General features: G+C 40.8%; 1 protein-coding gene across 2 annotated transcripts in view; it reads left to right on the top strand.

Moving 5' to 3' along the window:
• Window positions 1-17,924, top strand: part of ccdc40 (coiled-coil domain 40 molecular ruler complex subunit) — an 83,870-nt gene that overhangs the window by 33,346 nt on the left and 32,600 nt on the right. For both annotated transcript variants that reach the window (XM_070857709.1, XM_070857708.1), the window contains 6 exons: window positions 96-217; window positions 1,848-2,091; window positions 3,921-4,103; window positions 7,550-7,795; window positions 12,690-12,903; window positions 15,566-15,735. In XM_070857709.1, coding sequence (XP_070713810.1) covers window positions 96-217; window positions 1,848-2,091; window positions 3,921-4,103; window positions 7,550-7,795; window positions 12,690-12,903; window positions 15,566-15,735 — 1,179 coding nt within the window. The remainder of the gene's footprint in view (window positions 1-95; window positions 218-1,847; window positions 2,092-3,920; window positions 4,104-7,549; window positions 7,796-12,689; window positions 12,904-15,565; window positions 15,736-17,924) is intronic.

Below are 17,924 nucleotides of genomic sequence, written 5' to 3'. Positions count from 1 at the left end.
TAATGCTCATTCAAAATAGATGTATTGTTTTAGTTCTTTCATAATTAATTGCAGCTTTCTTCTCTGTTTATTAAATCTCTCAAATAATTTCACAGGCTAACACAGAGATTGTGGCAATTGGCTTTGAGAAGAGGCAACTAATAGAGCAGTGGAAGAGTAGCCTAATTGGGATGCGGCGGCGTGATGAGGCCTATGCCGCGATGCAGGAAGCTGTCAGGTACGGTTCAGCATCTAAATAAAGTGATATCAGTTCGATGGTCAGAAAATGTTATTAATTTTTCAGAAATATTTGAATAATTTGTTTTGTTATTGTTCATGTCTGGTTCTGCTCCTCAGCCAGTATTGCATTTCAAAGATTTTTCTAGCTCTTGCCTGCTAACGATCTGAAAAGGGTGCCATTTGTTATAAACGCTAATAGAGCTGTTTGCTGACAGACAATTGACATCAGCTGAGTGTTTCTTTTCTCAGTTTAAAGAGTTTCAGGCACGCGGTGTCCACCGGTACGCTCGCGGCCTTCCGCGAGAGGTGGGCACCGGAGGGACTGGAGTGCATCATCACGCCCGGCAACCAAATTTTAATTTGATTTTACGTTTTTTAAGTTTAATTTGTTTTAATTGCCGGTGATTTTAGTGTCCCCCTTCCCTTTTATAGGGGGCACTGGGGAAAATTGTGATTTTAGTGCCCAAAAAAAAAAACCAAAAAAAGAAAAACACAAAAAAAAACAAAAAAAAGGGGGGGAAAAAAAGGGCCTTGTAAATGTCTGGAGTGTCACCCAGGTTGGGTGGCACCGTTATTGTTTTATGTTTTCACAGGTAGACTCTAAAAGAGTTAAAGAGTTTCAGCGAGAGGTGGGCACCGGAGGGACTGGAGTGCATCATCACGCCCGGCAACCAAATTTTAATTTGATTTTACGTTTTAAAGTTTAATTTGTTTTAATTGCCGGTGCTTTTAGTGTCCCCCTCCCCTTTTATAGGGGGCACTGGAAAAAATTTGATTTTAGCGCCCCAAAAAAACCAAAAAAAAAAGAGAAAAAAAAAGGGGGCCTTGAAAATGTCTGCTGTGTCACCCAGGCGGGTGGCACGGTTTTAATGTTTATGTTTATTTTCAGGTAAACTCAAAAGAGTTAAAGAGTTTCAGACCCAAACCAGGAGTCTCTATAGAAGAAATACTTCCTTCCAAGAAATGTTCACCTTCAATCTCTGACTTGTCTGTCAGAGTTTACACTTGCATTTATCTGTATATATGCTTGACATTAACGGATAAGGCCGCCAATTTATCAGCACTGATTTAGTACATATAATCCATGTGATTTTACATTGTCAAACAGAATGTACATTTTGGCTGATTGATTCAGCCTCCAACCTCCAGTGTAAACAGGGTAGTAAAGAGGTTGGAGCTCTATATTAATGAGCACATAGAAATTCCTCTGTTTGGTTCATGTCATCCAGTTAGCGTTTGCTTAGCAAAAAACATTGGTGCACCCATGTACAATAAGTGACTTCTGTATCCTCTTCAAAAGATGAGAATTTGCCTTTCTGTATACTCTTACTTGTTTCTATCATGTATCTTAACTTTTCTAACATATCATATGCTTCTGTTTTGTATACATCTTGCAACGTACATATTGTACCTCATCTCGCAACTAATACTATAGATGGGCAATTTTTCTATTGATATTCAAGCTAATTTCAGTTTCCTATCTTTGAAAATTTGGTGCAATTGGCAGTATTCCTCCTCTAATTTTCCTAAAATCCCTGCTGTTAAATTGTAAGAATTATCTAATAGCTGGCAATTTCCTATTCTACCAGTTTATGATAGTTTCTAATGATTCTGTTTCCTTCATCCAGACAGTCAAAGCACCAGGGGGATACATTGAAGACTGAAGTGCAGGTCTATAAAAATCTTATCATGAAACAAGAGGAGAAGAACGAGGTTCTAACTGTCACTCTGAACAGATTGATGAATGACGTTAACATGACCCAGAAAATGATTACACAGAATCTGACAAAGCAGGAAGGATTAAAGCGTGACTATAGCACCTACACTCGGACACTACATGAGACACAACGTTTGCTCAACAAAGCTGCATTCGTAAGAGCATTGACATTATGAATATTATTAACAAATAGAAATCAGTATTTAGTAACCCTGAATATTTGTTGGATTTGAAATAGCTAATCCTAGCTGGATTTTGATTCCTGCACTGTCAGTTTCTAAATGTACCAGTTGGGTGTTCAACGACCAGAGTATTATGCCATAACAGCAGCTACATTTCTTAGCTGTTTAATGTCTAATATTCTTATCCAATAAAATTCTAGTCCATCAGTTAGATTTCTAATGCGACATAGCATTAAAATAAAGGTTCATGTGAGTGGCTATCCACACATTTAGTTCCTGATATTTACCGGGAGGGAGCGGGGGTGACTTTTAGCAGCCTAGAAACCCCAAAATACGGGGAACGCGCAGGTCACGCCGAATTTAAATGTTTACCATTTCCTGCCCAGCAGCTGGCTAAATTGAGAGGCTATTGAGCTGTTGGGCAGCAAGGCCTGCAGTAGAAGGCCGCAGCCAGGGGTTTCAAAGGAGGAAAGGAAGGGAGAAGAGATCACGGTAGGGAGATTGTAGGTGGCGGGGGTGGGGGGGGGGGGGGTGGAGTATCATGGGGGTAATTGGCATTGGATCGCGAGGGGGTCAACATCAGATCGCGGTGGGGAGAGGGATGGAGGCAATCACAGCAGGTTAGCTTGTGGAGCTGGGGGGAAGCACTCCTGCTTGATCTGGCTCACAAGCAGTGCTGGAAAAATATTTCCCCGCAGTTCTCGCTGTCAGGTTTCCTCATTAACATATTAAAATGACTGACCCGTCTCTCGAGAGTAGATTACTTGCCCTACCGCCAACTCACCACGGTTAAACCGGAAGTAGACGCGTTTGCAGCGGGTTGGGGTCAGATTCCCATTTTAAAAAATTTAACACCCGCTTCTGGGGAGTTAAAATTCGCTCCTTAGTTTCTTACCTCAGCCAGGCAGTTAGGAGAAGCTACCAAATGTATATGAGAATTTTACTCAGAGAAAGAAGGCATCAACCAGCGTGCTTAATAACACACCTTCTATGGCTGTTACCAAGCAGTGTCGCCTATTCACTCATTTTGCCCAAGAAAGATAAAAAGGGACAGAAAATAGCAACAAAATGGAGGAAACAAAATAAAATGTCAGCCTTAGCAGTTATCATTCTAATCATCGGGAGTTATTATTTGGTAACAAATGGTTGTTTTTTTTGAATGGGGTGAAAAATCTACTTATAATAAATGCTATGAATTAAAAATAAAATTATTTCTGAAATAATTTATCTCACAGTACACATGTGTAAAGCTACAACTCTTACAAATTAATTGATGAATGAATTTTCAAATAAAAATGCAGAGTGAAACTTAAACCCAGTGCTAATTTAGAAATGTTATTCCCCCAGCCGAGCAGTGCATTTGATTATCTTGCATTTTTGCACTGGTAGGATGTGGGTTGGAGTTAACCTGTTGAGATCCTCATATCAACTATGCTGCTCATTAAAGGCTAGGTGCTCCTGGAGAAGGAGGCAAGGACAATCAGAGACATGTTGTCATTAACTCCTCTTCCTCATGTCAAAGCAATTCGCTTAAAAGCAGCATTATTGGAGACCTTGGAGCAGGTTGCCCTTCTGGTAGCTAGTTGCCCACCTGGCTTCTTGGCCAGGATTGCTGAGTGGCTCAGGAAAGAGTCAGCACAACCTCAAAACTACAAAGGAACATATCCTCTCCTGAAAAAAAGTTAACAATAGCTAACTCTACCTGGAAGGACTAAATATAAAACATTCTTTTTGCCAACTGTGATTGTTCTTTTGATTTTTCAATATAACAAATTTATGACCCATTCTTTTTTTATACCTAGAGCCAGAACACGCGCCAAAGTGAGCTCAGAGTGCTGCAACTGCAAATAGAGAAGGAATATGTAAGAAAGGTGGAACTGGAAGACGTGATAGTGGCAAAATTAGAGAGTAAATTGACCATGAATCAGGCAACAAATTACTTGAAACACTTGAATGACAAGCTTCGAATGCAAAAACGACAGCTGGTATGGAGAGACTTATACATCAAATACTTATAAATATTTATAATGCTGTCCACCTAACATTTTTTCCAATAGGGTGTTGCTGGTTCCAAATATATACCAGTAAAACTCACACAATATTTCTTTATGGTAAGCTTTAAAGCCATACATATGTGAAGTTTAAATTGCCACATCAAAGATGTTTAAAAATTAGGACATATCTGCTGCTTATGAAATTACTTTTTTAATGAAGCTCCATACTGCCTCTTGAAACTGACTTCTGAATTATCAATGGACTGGCGTCTGTAAAAGCTGGTAGATAGTTGTAAAATACATCTTGACTACTGGAAATCTATTAACTGCCTTAATCTAATACAGTGGAGTAATATAATTCAATAGTTTTATTTTCATCTCATACTCACCGTAGCTCCAAAAGAATTTGAAAGCTATCTCCTGTTTATGGACATGTGTCAGCCTTGACTCAGTGGTAGAGCTCTCATCCTCTGAGTCAGAAAGTTGTGGGTTCAAGTCCCACTCCAGAAACTTGAGCACATAATCCATGCTGACACTGCAGTACTGCATTGTTGCAGGTGCCATCTTTCAAATGAGATGTTACACCTGATGGACATAAAAAATCCCATGGCACTATTCGAAGGGGAGTTCTCCCAGAGTCATGACCAGTATTTATTCCTCAAGTAACATCGCTAAAAACAGATTATCTGATCATGTATCTCATTGCTGATTGTGGGACCTTGCTGTGCACATTTGGCGACCATGTTTCTCTACATTACAACAGCAACCACACTTAAGAAGCATTTAATGACTGTAAAGCTCCTGCTCATTTTAGTGTGGGGTGAACATATATGGTATGACAATGTACAAAGCTGTAATTCTTATTTGATGTAAAATTTGTATCTTCTTCCCTGTCCCACTAAATTAACCTAATCCAGTCTATAAAAATGTACTCAAGTTTAGCTCTAAGTAATGCTATATATTTTATCACTGTACCTTCTTTACATTATCAAAAATGTAACTGCGTGTATATTTTTAATGCTTTTGAGATTTTAAAAACAAAATCAGGTTTAAAAAAAACTTTGATTTTGAGTCCAAATGTGTGCAAATGAGTGGTGAGCAACTGTCCATGGAAATTATTCTCAAAAAGGAAATAATATTAGAGGCATCCAGGTTGTCCATTAAGAGTATAGAGAGCATATTCTTACTTTCTTCATCCCCACAACAAAACTTGAAAAATTGATATTTTTCCCTGGATGTCATGTTATGTTACATGTGATATCTGGTCTTTAAAAAATTAAACATTCAAGAAATACACAAAGTCATATCAAAAGGTCCTTGTTTAAATTAGTCTGCTGGTATCTCTCATTGTTATGGTGGGTGTCCGTACGGTCATTGTGTCCTTCCTATTTTATTTTGGCTTGCATGCTCTTTGAAAACAGTGCTTGAAAGTGAATGGATGCCATTATTCTCCCACCTCCCTTCCCCACAATAGCGCATGTTGTATATTGTGAAGTAAATTATAACTTTAAGTGGTTTCTTATATTTCAGTGGTCATCCACATAATTAGGCTCCTTTCTCCATCTTGGGGTACTCAATTTTTCTCACGTTAAATCTCATTGTTAAACCCTTTGGAACAGAGTAATCATTAAGCTGCAAAAACATCTTAATTTACAATGCATGCACAGTTTGTATACTCAAGCTTCACTCATACATGTGAGGCCAAGCCCCCAGCCATCCGGCTTGTTTTACATTTCTTACTGATTTTTGCATATAGTTAAACACTAGTGGAAACCAACAAGATGGTTTATATCAGCCACTGCCCGATCCACTTTGGACGGTAATGGGCTTCAGATAAAACCAAAGGGAAAAATTGGTTTTCCAGTAATTAGTTTATAATAACTGAGGTGATTATTTCGGAAAGTACTCTGCAGTATTTTCATAAGATTTTTGGTTTCTTTTAATCGATAATAATATAAAAATGGAAAAAAAAATATTGTTTTCAGGAAATGTGTGGAACAGATGTTTTAACCTCCAGGACCTGGTAGGCAGGGTGTATGGCTAATATTAACAGATCTATACAAATAATAGTTACTTGTGCATTTTATATGGTCTTAACTGTATTTGAAAAGACCATGCAGGATGAAACTCCTCCCTAATAGCTCTCATGAATTCTAAGTGTAACTAAGCTGAAAACTCTCATTTTAGGTACCAATGAAGGTAAAACTATGGCACAAAGTGCCATAATTTAGTGTTAATTGGATAATCTCTGTCAAAGAACATTGACTGACAAAATTGAATTGCGCTTATTGATACGATATTCAGGTTCCTAGAATCACAGAAACTTACAGCACAGAAGAAGGAGGCCATTTGGCTCGTCATGCCTGTGCTGGCTTTTTGAAAGAGCGGTTGTGCTTAGTCCCACATCCCTGCTTTTTGTCTGTAAACCTGCAAGTGCCTCATCCTCAAGTACCTGTCCAATTCCCTTTTAAAATTAGTTACGGAATCAGCTTCCACCATCATTTCAGGTCGAGCGTTCGAGATCCAGACAACTCTCTGAGTGAAAACTTTTTTCCTCATTTCCCCTCTCAATCTTTTGTCAATGCTTTTGAATATGCAACGCCACATCCCGGAACGAATAAGAAAAAAGTTACTGGCACACTTGCCAGAGGGAATACATTTTCTCGATCTACTCTTATCAAAACCTTTCATCATCTTGAAAACCTGCATTAGGTCACCACTTAACCTTTTCTGTTCCAAGGAGAACAGTCCTAACTTTTCCAACCTCTCCCCATAACTGAAGTCCCTCATTCCTGGTCACATCTTGTGCACCCTTTCTAAGGCCTTTACATCTTTCCCGAAGTGTGGTTCCCAGAATTGCCAACAATACTCCAGCTGAGGCCTAACCAGTGATTTATAATTTTCCAGCATGATCTCTTTGCTTTTATATTCTATTCCTCTATTTATAAGCCCAAGTAATCCATATGTTATCATATATAATATCACATTACCACCAAAACCACCAACCTACATGCACATACATGACTCGAGGCATTCAGCATCATAAAAAAGGTTCTGAGGTTTGCAAAATGACAGAGGTCCTACAAATGTTAACGTTGTTAGCACCACGAGAACTGTGTCAACAACATTAATGCAAGATGCTAACTTTACACTGCCAGCTAAGTATAAAAGTGGCGTAGGCATCTCATTGGAGCAGTTCAAAGGGAGCTTCCTTTCTGAAAAATGTTGTACCTATACAAGGACTGTCACTTGGTACAAAGGGAAAATGCTTAATTACTGAACGTTGTCATTCCTCGCTTTGATGGTTATAAAAAATAAATATTAAAATAATAATGTTAGTAAACTCTTTGATGGTACGTATATATAAAGATTTTTCTCGTACTATTTAAGTACTATCAGTGAACTTCTACTAAAAATATTTCTTATCTTCTTTGTAGGAAATTGATTATGCCAAATCAGAAAATGACTATGCTCAAATAAATCTGGACATAAATGAGAGCAAAGCAGAACTAAGCATGCTGCAAAAAATTTTGAATGAACAGCACATTGAATTGAATGAGAAAAACAAAGTAATCACATTGAGTGAGAAGGACATTGCTAAACGAATGCTTGTCATTCAAAACAAACAGTCAGTGCTCAACAGTCACAACAAGAAGATTGCACAGCTCAGAGCAGAACAAGGAGTAAGTGCAACAATCAAGTATCATTTATTAACTCTTGCGAATTTTAAGAGGTGAAATAGTAACTTATTAGTGAGTTTTCCCGTAAACGTCTATATATTTTTAGTCTTTGAAAATGGAACATTATGGTTCTGAATTTTCCCTTTTCTATGGTGGCCACGGGTCGGTAAAGAATCACCACTCGGTTGACGCAGAGGGGCCGCCTCTTTGAGGTGGTTTTAATTTTGGAGCGGTGTACGGGACCGCCCTGCCCGTTTTCCCGCCGCGTCGTGCAGGTGCCAACCCCTTACTGACTGGCGGCGACCCCCTTTTGGAAATTGCCCCATGCGGAATTGCCCCGCAGGGGTGGCGGCACCGCCGGTCGCTGCCACTGACAGCTTTTTCTGTCGGTAGCCTTTTTATGGCTGGGCGGCGCGGCCACCCTTAAAGAGAAGGTCGCACTGCTGGCGACTCCGTTTTATTTTTTATTGTCGGTTGACTGCCAGGTTGGGCCGACAATTATGCCCGCGGGTTTGGTCAGGCCGTCAACAGGCCTGGACCCACTCTTGGGTGCTGGCCCGGCTGAAACCCTCCCTGGTGGCCCAATGTTTGCCACTAAAGTGGCTGCAGAGTTCGCAGCAGCCCTCCCCTTTAACTGAAGTGGAGGCATGTTGTGACGCATCAACGCGATGACATCATCAGCGCGGTGCTGATGACTTGGAGCGTCGGCCACTCTGACCCGCCCCCACTTCCGCCCCGCTAGTAGCGGCCACTCCATCCCGATTGCACTTCTGCCCCTTTCCCGCCAAAACCGCTCTGACCAGAAACATAAACCAAAAAGCTGAAAATCGCTTGAATGTCCGCCCCGTGCATTGGGGTGGACGGAGCACCTAAAAGACGATAGGTGCGCCCCATTTTGGGCAGAGGGCAATTTTGGCCCCTATAGCTTTTAAAATATACAGGTTGAAACCTTCCTTATCCAGAACTCCCTTATCCAGAACCAATCACCCCTCGTCCAGAACCATTCCAGAACCGGGTGGCACATGCGCAGAACTCCGACATGAACAAATTGAAGTCCTTCCTCGCTGCTGACTCCCGCTAGCCCAGATATCCCCTTGCTCAGTACCTGTACCATCCAATTTAACCTGACCACCCCTCGTCCAGAAAAATCCTTTATCCAGAACAAGCCAGGTCCCGAGGGTTCTGGATAAGGGAGGTTCAACCTGAACTTGTTTTGATACAGAATAGTTGGCCTGTAAGGAAGGAAATTTGAATCGTTTGGGGTGCTAGTGAGTTCTCACCCAAATTTATATAGTAATTAGTGGATTACTTTTGTTGCACATCATGAGTGAGAATATACTTTGGGGGAGGAGGTCATTTTCAACTTTGCTCCCTGGTCAGAACCTGGCGGAGTGGATCACTGGCTTGTTGTAGAATCCACACAATTTTCATTTGACTTAAATCTTTAGAATTAAAATCGCGCAGGTTCTATTGAGGTTGGGCATCCATGTGGTCACTGTGTCCATCCTATTTTATTTTGGGTCCAAAAGCATTGCTAACTAAGAATTTGTATTTAATGGCTTAAACTGCATAAAATACTGAAAATAGATCTTTTTACTTTTAATGTTTTTCCAATGTTCATAACTCAGTTCTTTGTCAATTTTCTGTCTGATTGTCATGTATCATGTCTTCTCCTTTTTACAAACTGGGTACAGTATTACAGTTTCATAGGAGCAGGGTTACGGTTCCCATGATGTAGCTATCTTTTACACATACACATTTTGACAGCAGTAGTGATAACTCCCTGGACCAGTAGAATGATCCCTTTCTACCTGAATCCCATGTGACACTGGATATCATTGTGCACTCTGGATATTATAGTTCCACAGGAGCAGGGTTAAAACCACAACTCCCATCACTACCCCTACCTCTTCTCCTTTGAATTGTCAGCTCGATCCTTTTATTTTAGATGTGTGGGATTAATTTCCTGATAGAGTAATGGAGGCTAAAACCTTTTAAGAAACTATTGGATGCTGCAGGGGAACATTAGGAACTCTTTAATATTAATAACTCGGAATGGATGTAATAAGATGGTCTTAATGGGCTTTCTCATCCAAAATTATCTTGTGACCTTCCCCTTCCCCTCCTAGTCTACTTTCCTGTCTGTTTCCCTTAATTGTTTTGCTTGCTTTCAAAATTCAACTTGTATTTAAAAAATCAAATCAAATTAAAATAATGAAATTAACTGCCTTTCTATCTATTTGTTTCTCTCTGCCTCATTTTCTCTCCCTCACCCACCCTTCTTCATAGGTGTGAGTCATCAGTATTGACTTTTTCTAATTTTCAACAGGGTAAAATGCAAGTAAAAATTCAACTGGTACTTTATTTGAAAATTGAAGATGACTGTTTCTGTGCTGTAAATACTATGTCGTAATAAAAAAAAGTACTGGAGAAATTAATGGGACTGAAAGCCGATAAATCCCCTGGACCTAATGGCCGACATCCTAGGGGGTTGAAAGAGATGGCAGTAGAAATAGTGGATGCATTGGTTGCATCTTCCAAAATTCCATAGATTCTAGAACGATTCCCGCAGATTGGAAGTTAGCTAATGTAACCCTGCTATTTAAGAAAGGAAGGAGAGAGAAAATGGGGAACTACAGATCAGTTAGCCTGACAGTAATAGTAGTAGGAAAAATGCTAGAATCCATTATTAAGGATGTGGTAACAGGGCACTTAGAAAATAATAATAGGATTGGACAGAGTCAACATGGATTTATGAAAGAGAAATCATGTTTGCCAAATCTGTTAGAGTTTTTTGAGGTTGTAACTAGCAGAATAGATTATGGGGGAACCAGTGGATGTGGTATATTTGGATTTTTAGAAAGCATTCGATAAAGTGCCACACAAGAGGTTACTGAACAAAATTAGGGCTCATGGGATTGGGGGTAACATACTAGCATCATCATTATCATCATGAATATACTAGCATGGATTGAGGATTGGTTAATGGACAAAAAACAGAGAGTAAGAATAAACGGGTAATTTTTGGGTTGGCAGGCTGTAACTAGTGAGGTGCAGCAAGGATCGGTGCTTGGGCCCCAACTATTCACAATCTATATCAATGATTTGGCTGAGGGGACCAAATGTAATATATCCAAGTTTGCTGATGATACAAAGCTAGGTGGGAATGTAAGTTGTGAGGAGGATGCAAAGAGACTTCAAGGGAATATATACAGGCTAACTGAATGGACAAGAACATGGCAAATGGAATATAATATGAAGAAGTGTGACGTTATCCATTTTGGTTGGAAAAATAGAAAAGCAGAGTATTTTTTAAATGGTGAGAGATTGGGAAATGTTGGTGTTCAGAGAGACCTGGGTGTCCTTGTACACGAATCACTGAAAGTTAACATGCAGTATATTCAAGACAGAGATCGATAGATTTTTGGATATTAAGGGATATGGGGATAGTGCAGAAAAGTGTTGAGTTAGAAGATCAGCCATGATCTCATTGAATGGTGGAGCAGGCTCGATGGGCCGAATGGCCTACTTCTGCTCCTAATTCTTATGTTCTTGTGTTCTTACATTAATATTGTGCCTACTGATAGGGACCTATCTTTGAGCGACCAAAGTACCTGCCTGTTTCTCGCAATAGGTCCATTTCTATACATTAATTGGAGTCCTACGAGGTACATAGGACCCTGATTGCTTTTTTGTGACAGAATTGGTTTGAGTCTGAGCCATGCATTCTCCAACTAGTTTTACTGGTGGTAGAGCTGAAACGGCCCTGAAAAGTTATGTTTTGAATGATTATTGTCAGGCCAGGAGGAGCAGCCTCCTGGCCATCTGATACTGCGCCGGCCTGAATCCAGCGAGCTGCACAGGATGTCTGTTTGGAGCAGGCAACTTTCCAATTCCAGTTAAATGAGGTTTGGGTCTCAAAGTGACTGCTACTTTTTCGCTGCTGGAACAGGCGTATTCTGCCCTGGGAGGCCACCCAAAAGTTATAATTTGACCTCACTCTTTCTTCCCCTCTCTCTCTCTCTGACTCCAGTCTTTCTATCTCCCTGTCCCAAATTTCTCTCCCTCACATTTTCTAAAGTTTAGAGAATAGAAAACAAAGTCGACAACAGATATTTAATCAGAACTCTCAATTTCTCTCTCACATACTTTTCTAAAAAAAAAATTTCTAGAATTTTAGCTCAGTAAAGCTTTTGCTGTTTTTTATTTATCTACAAATAATTTTGAAAAAAAATTTGACCAGAAACTGCTAGTAGTTAGAGAAAAATATATTCTTGGCATAGCTGACTGAATGTAATGATGAATCCTGGGAAGTTTAGTATACTCCACATGCTTAGACAATCCAAATTCAGCTCAGTGTCACAGCTCGGGGCAAAAACATCAACTCCATGCCCAAGCTTCTGGCAAAGGCTGATGCCTTCAAGTAAAAATCTTAATCAATGCTTTAAAAGACGCAAAAGACAATTCAATTAATAAGTTTAACTATGTTGATTTTTAAAATTTTGGTTAAACCTTGTTTCGGACATTAGAAATTTAAATTACTGAGAAAACATTTCGAGAGCATTGTGGCCAAGTTATACAACCAGAATGACAGGCTAACATCGGAATTTACCGTTATCTATGTGGATATAGAAATTCATAATGAAAAACGTTGATACAGAAATTGTGACAAAAACCTCAAGTGGCTTAGACTGGAAGTGCATGTAAATATAAGATTTTGAATATAGATAAATAGCAATATGTTGTGCTTGAATATTAGCACCCTCTGTTTATTTGTTGAATGTAAGTTCAAATATCATCTTCCAAGATGGCCTCAAGATGGGATAATTTCAAATTAGAATGTGTGGGGAAGGGGCTCAACATTTGAATTTACTGCATGCCCACTTTTACTCTTCAGGGACATGAAATGAGCCCTTTGGAGCTTGAAGTCATAACCTTGACAAAAAACATTGAAGAGCACAACAAAGAAATTGCATTACTCCAACAATATTGGCTCCGACAACAACATGAACTGGTCAGACTGACCCAAGAAAGGGAGCAGCAGACAGCTGAGGTGGAACTGCAGAAGAAACAGATCACTATTTTCAAACAGAAGGAAATCCGCACTGAAAGTAAGCTGAGGACAATCTGAGTACAGTAATCAACCTGCACGTGAATCTTGATGTTCTATGCTCAAATTATCTCTCTATTTACCTGCCTTACAGCATGTGTAATTTACTATGTAAAATGTACAATTTGGGAAAAAAATTATATTCACAAAATGTTGTTTTCCTTATATTCTACTTGTGCTTAAAGGAGATTTGTAACAGTTCATCAGAATGTTGTAAAGGAAAATATTTATACATTTATTAGCAATGCCTCTCAGCCTGATAATGGAACCATACCTGGTGTGATAACACAAAGTCCTATGATGGAGAGTACAGCCTGTAGCTCACCTCCCCTTTATATCAGTGGGAGTTATACATCAGTGGGAGTTATACACAAGAAAGCATGCCTGATGGATGTTTTTAAAGCATAAGGCACAGTAATAAGAGGCAACTGAAAGAAACTGTTAGATGCCCAGATATCTTCTTTTATAAAAACATTTATGATTATATAGTAATCCAGTCAAATACATTTTCCTTTAAAGACCAAGGCCCCAAAGATACTGGTGTCCAAATAAAAGGAGTGGCACAGTCATGGCCGGAAACAATCCACAAGATAAAGAACCGCCTAAGTGAAATTGAATTCATAAAGGGGGCTAATTTCAAACTTCCATCAAATGTTTTATGCTAGTGCTGCCATTCTTGCCCATGCATAACCACCTCCCCGTAGCCCATAACTTAGCATGAGTCACTGCCTTCAGAAGAGGAAGGAAGAAAATTGGGAATGAGATAATATGGGGCTTGAAATCGAGCTCCCCATGGCCACATACGAGGTGCGCACTCGCCCATGGGGTCCCCGCAAATTCCGGGTTTAGGTATGCGAAGTGTATGCGCCGAAACCCGGAACTTACGATCTGTCAAAAATCGCATGCACTCGAAACCAAATGGCTTCCGTGGGCGAGAGTTGGGCTATTTGCTCAACACCTGCCCAGCGAATGTCCTTCAAATTCTTACGACTGAAAAAAACAGGCAGAAGGCCTGCTTTTATCAATGTAAAACTTTTAAAGTGCAGAAAAATACATTAAAAAAAATAATTTAAACATTTTATATCCTGTTAAATAAGGTAAATTTACTTTTAGACCCTATAAGATATATAAATTTATTTTTCAAAAAATTAAATTTTTGTTGAAGTAATTAATTAAATTCCATTTTTATTCATTTCAAATATGTGATTTTTTAAAAAAGTTATTTTCAGTGTTTATGTGTTTTTGGGGGTATTCTCATTCATATGTACGAATGGGGATTCCCCCTACTCTTGATGGGTTGGGCCGGCCCACGTGATCCCATTTATGCGTACAAAACCCTTGCGCTCCTGGGATACGAGTGCATCCACGAAGGCCTTTGCATAGAGGTCCTGGACCGCGAGTCTCCGAACCTCCGGGACCACCACGTAGATTCGTAGAAACTTTTCAGGTCGGAGGCATCTGCCCGCGGGAAGCCTCCAACTGCAATTTCTGGGTCATTATGTTAAGTGATATAGCTAAGAATGTTGCATTTGGTGGTTCCATAAGCTAAGCAATGGACTCACAGTAGGTTTGTACTAATAATTCTGTATGTGCTGAGTTCCATTCTCATTGGTACCATCAAAAGGAGGTACTGAACAGAGTCTTCACATCTGAACATAGGGAGGAACGGGCAATTAGAAAGCCAGTCATCCCAGGCTGCTTTCACCCATCCTCTTGATGGCTTGGTGAGCTCATTCAATGATACAGACTGGGGTGGTCCCCAGGTTCAGTTACCGAGTTAATTGATCTCAGTAATATGTCTCTGTGCCCCTGAGTTAGGGAATAAGAGAATTGGCATGGGTTCCTGTTCTTGATTGCTATCCCTGTTAGAAGTGTATATGTGCAGATGTCAAGTGAGGATAGTATTTTCACTTAAGCAGTCAGGTTGTTTGAGGTTGGTCAAGTACACTCCAGGCTCCCAATGATATACAGTTGTTGCAAAGTAAATTTCTTTAATATCTGACAGCTAGCACTGGTTGTTCTTAAGGCAGCTTACCTAAGAAACCTGTTTGTGAAGATTCCAATTAATCAGGCAGCTGCTGGAAGCTGTCAACTGTCGGGTCACACTGTCTCTGGCATACAGAGAGCATATATATGACTTGTAATAAAGAGAGAAAGACTTGCATTTATATAGCATCTTTCATGACCACCAGATGTCCCAAAGTGCTTTACTGCCAATGAAGTATTTGCGCTCAGCAAGCTCCCACAAACAGCAATGTGATAATGACCAGATAATCTATTTTTTAGTGATGTTGATTGAGGGATAAATATGAGCAAGGGCACCAGGGATAACTCCCCTGCTCTTCTTTGAAATAGTGCCATGGAATCTTTTATGTCCACTTGAGAGGGCAGACGGAGACTCAGTTTAACGTCTCATCCGAAAGACGGCACCTCCTACAGTACTGCACTGGAGTGTCAGCCTGGATTTGTGTGCTGAAGTCTCCACTGCTGCTCCTTATCCAGCAGTGGGCATAGCACCAGTAATACATATACAAGGAATTGCACCACCCCCTCGATAACAATCTGCCCATTTCCATTTAATTTGTTTCACAATCAACCTTTCCTTTACTTTGACAGTGTTGCTTGGCATAATAAATCCAATATCTATTATTTTCTTCCTCTAGATATGATACAACAGCAACTGAAAGGAAGGAAAGACATTGAGCGTCATGTGCGAGCTTTGTCTAATGACATGGTGAAGCTCAACATGCTGTTAACAAAGAACACCTCTGTGAAGGATTCACTTGAGAACAATAATGTACTCATGGAAAATGAATTTGTTAATGCGCTGAAGGTTAGTACAGGCAAAATACCTAATTGCAGAAAAGCAAAAAGTTAACAAACATACATACAACTCCCTTCCATTCGTCTCTACCGCTGCTCCTTATCCAGCAGTGGGTACAGCACCAGTAATATATATATATATATATGTATCTTCCACGCCCCACCTACTCGATAACAATCTGCCCATTCCCCTTTAATTTGTTTTACAACCCAGAATAAGGGATCACCCATTTAAAACACAGATGAGGAGGAATTTCTTCCGAGGGTGGTGAATCTTTGGAATTCTCTACCCCAGAGAGCTGTGGAGGCTGAGTCATTGAATATATTAAAGGTGGAGATAGACAGATTTTTGAATGATAGGGGAGTCAAGGGTTATGGGGAACAGGCAGGAAAGTGGAGTTGAGGCCAAGATCAGAGCAGCCATCTTATTGCAGGCTTGAGGGGCCAAACAGCCTATTCCTGCTCCTACTTCTTATGTTCTTATGTTCCATCATAAAAGTCAATGAACCACCATTGTTTGATCTGTCCTTGGTTAAATGAAATCTAGAGAATTGCAGTTTTGGTCCCCTCACATGGTGGGTGATATCTTAGCTGTGGAAAAGGTTCAGAGGAAAGCTGCAAGAATGATTCCTAGCTTAAAGAACCTTAGTTACTCAGATAGGCTTAGAGAGCTGGATCTATTTACTTTAGAGGAGCATAGATTTAGTGACGACCTGATAGAGGTATATAAAATAATGGAGTGACTGCTGCCAACAAACTGGAAGCTGCACAGAAGCATTCTGCACATAAATGTCAAGTCTCAAATTTGAAAAAGTAACGTTCATCAAAACAGATGGGGGAGCTGATAGCGATAAGCACACTCAACGAGATTACAATAAAACTCTCACCATCTGACAACATCCTCGTTAAATTGTACTGGAAGTTTTAGCAATTCATTCTGATGAATTAATCACACCGCTGCCACTCTCTCTCTTGTGTTCCTTATCCGCCCTTCGGACGTGGATTGGATCTGTAATGGATCCATTGGTAAGGATCATGGCCTGCATGTTGTCGTGGAGCACGCGGAGGATGGTGATGAACTTTTGGGAGCATCCAAAACGGAGGAGGATGCTCCATCGACCCTCGTGGTTGACAGTATCAAAAGTCTTTGTAAGGTCGAAGAAGGCCATGTATAAGGGTTGGTGCTGATCCCTGCATTTTTCCTGCAGCTGTCGCCCCAACCCTCTTCTCAATCTTCCTCGCTGCCATGCTCCATCTCACAGTCAACAAGCTCCCTGCTGGAGTGGAACTAAACTACAGAACCAATGGGAACCTGTTCAACCTTCGTCGTTTACAGGCCAGGTCCAAGACCATCCCAACCTCTGTCATCGAGTTACAGTACACGGATGATGCCTGCGTCTGCGCACATACAGAGTCTGAACCCCAGGACACAGTCGATGTATTTACTGAGGCGTATGAAAGCATGGGCCTTACGCCAAACATCCGTAAGACAAAGGTCCTCCACCAACCTGTCCTCGCCGCACAGCACTGTCCCCCAGTCATCAAGATTCACAGCGTGGCCTTGAACAACGTGGACCATTTCCCATACCTCGGAAGCCCCTTATCAACAAGGGCAGATATTGACGACGAGATTCAACACCACCTCCAGTGCGCCAATGCAGCCTTCGGCCACCTGAGGAAAAGAGTGTTTGAAGACCAGCCCCTCAAATCTGCCACCAAGCTCATGGTCTACTGGGCTGTAGTAATACCCGCCCTCCTGTGTGGCTCAGAGACATGGACCATGTACAATAGACACCTCAAGTTGCTGGAGAAATACCACCAACGATATCTCCACAAGATCCTACAAATCCCTTGGGAGGACAGACGCACCAATATTAGCGTTCTCGACCAGGCCAACATCCCCAGCATTGAAGCACTGACCACACTTGATCAGCTCTGCTGGGCAAGCCACATTGTTCGCATGTCAGACACGAGACTCCCAAAGCAAGTGCTCTACTCGGAACTCCTTCACGGCAAATGAGCCAAAGGTGGGCAGAGGAAGGTGTTACAAGGACACCCTCAAAGCCTCCCTGATAAATTACAACATCCCCACTGACACCTGGCAGTCCCTGGCCAAAGACCGCCCTAAGTGGAGGAAGTGCATCCGGGAGGGCGCTGAGCACATCGAGTCTCATCCCCGAGAGCATGCAGAAATTAAGC

Source organism: Pristiophorus japonicus, chromosome 16 (assembly GCF_044704955.1).
Source record: "Pristiophorus japonicus isolate sPriJap1 chromosome 16, sPriJap1.hap1, whole genome shotgun sequence".
Classification (NCBI taxonomy): domain Eukaryota; kingdom Metazoa; phylum Chordata; class Chondrichthyes; family Pristiophoridae; genus Pristiophorus; species Pristiophorus japonicus.
Note: the sequence above shows the minus strand (reverse complement) of the source record. Positions and strands in the feature narration are given on the sequence as shown.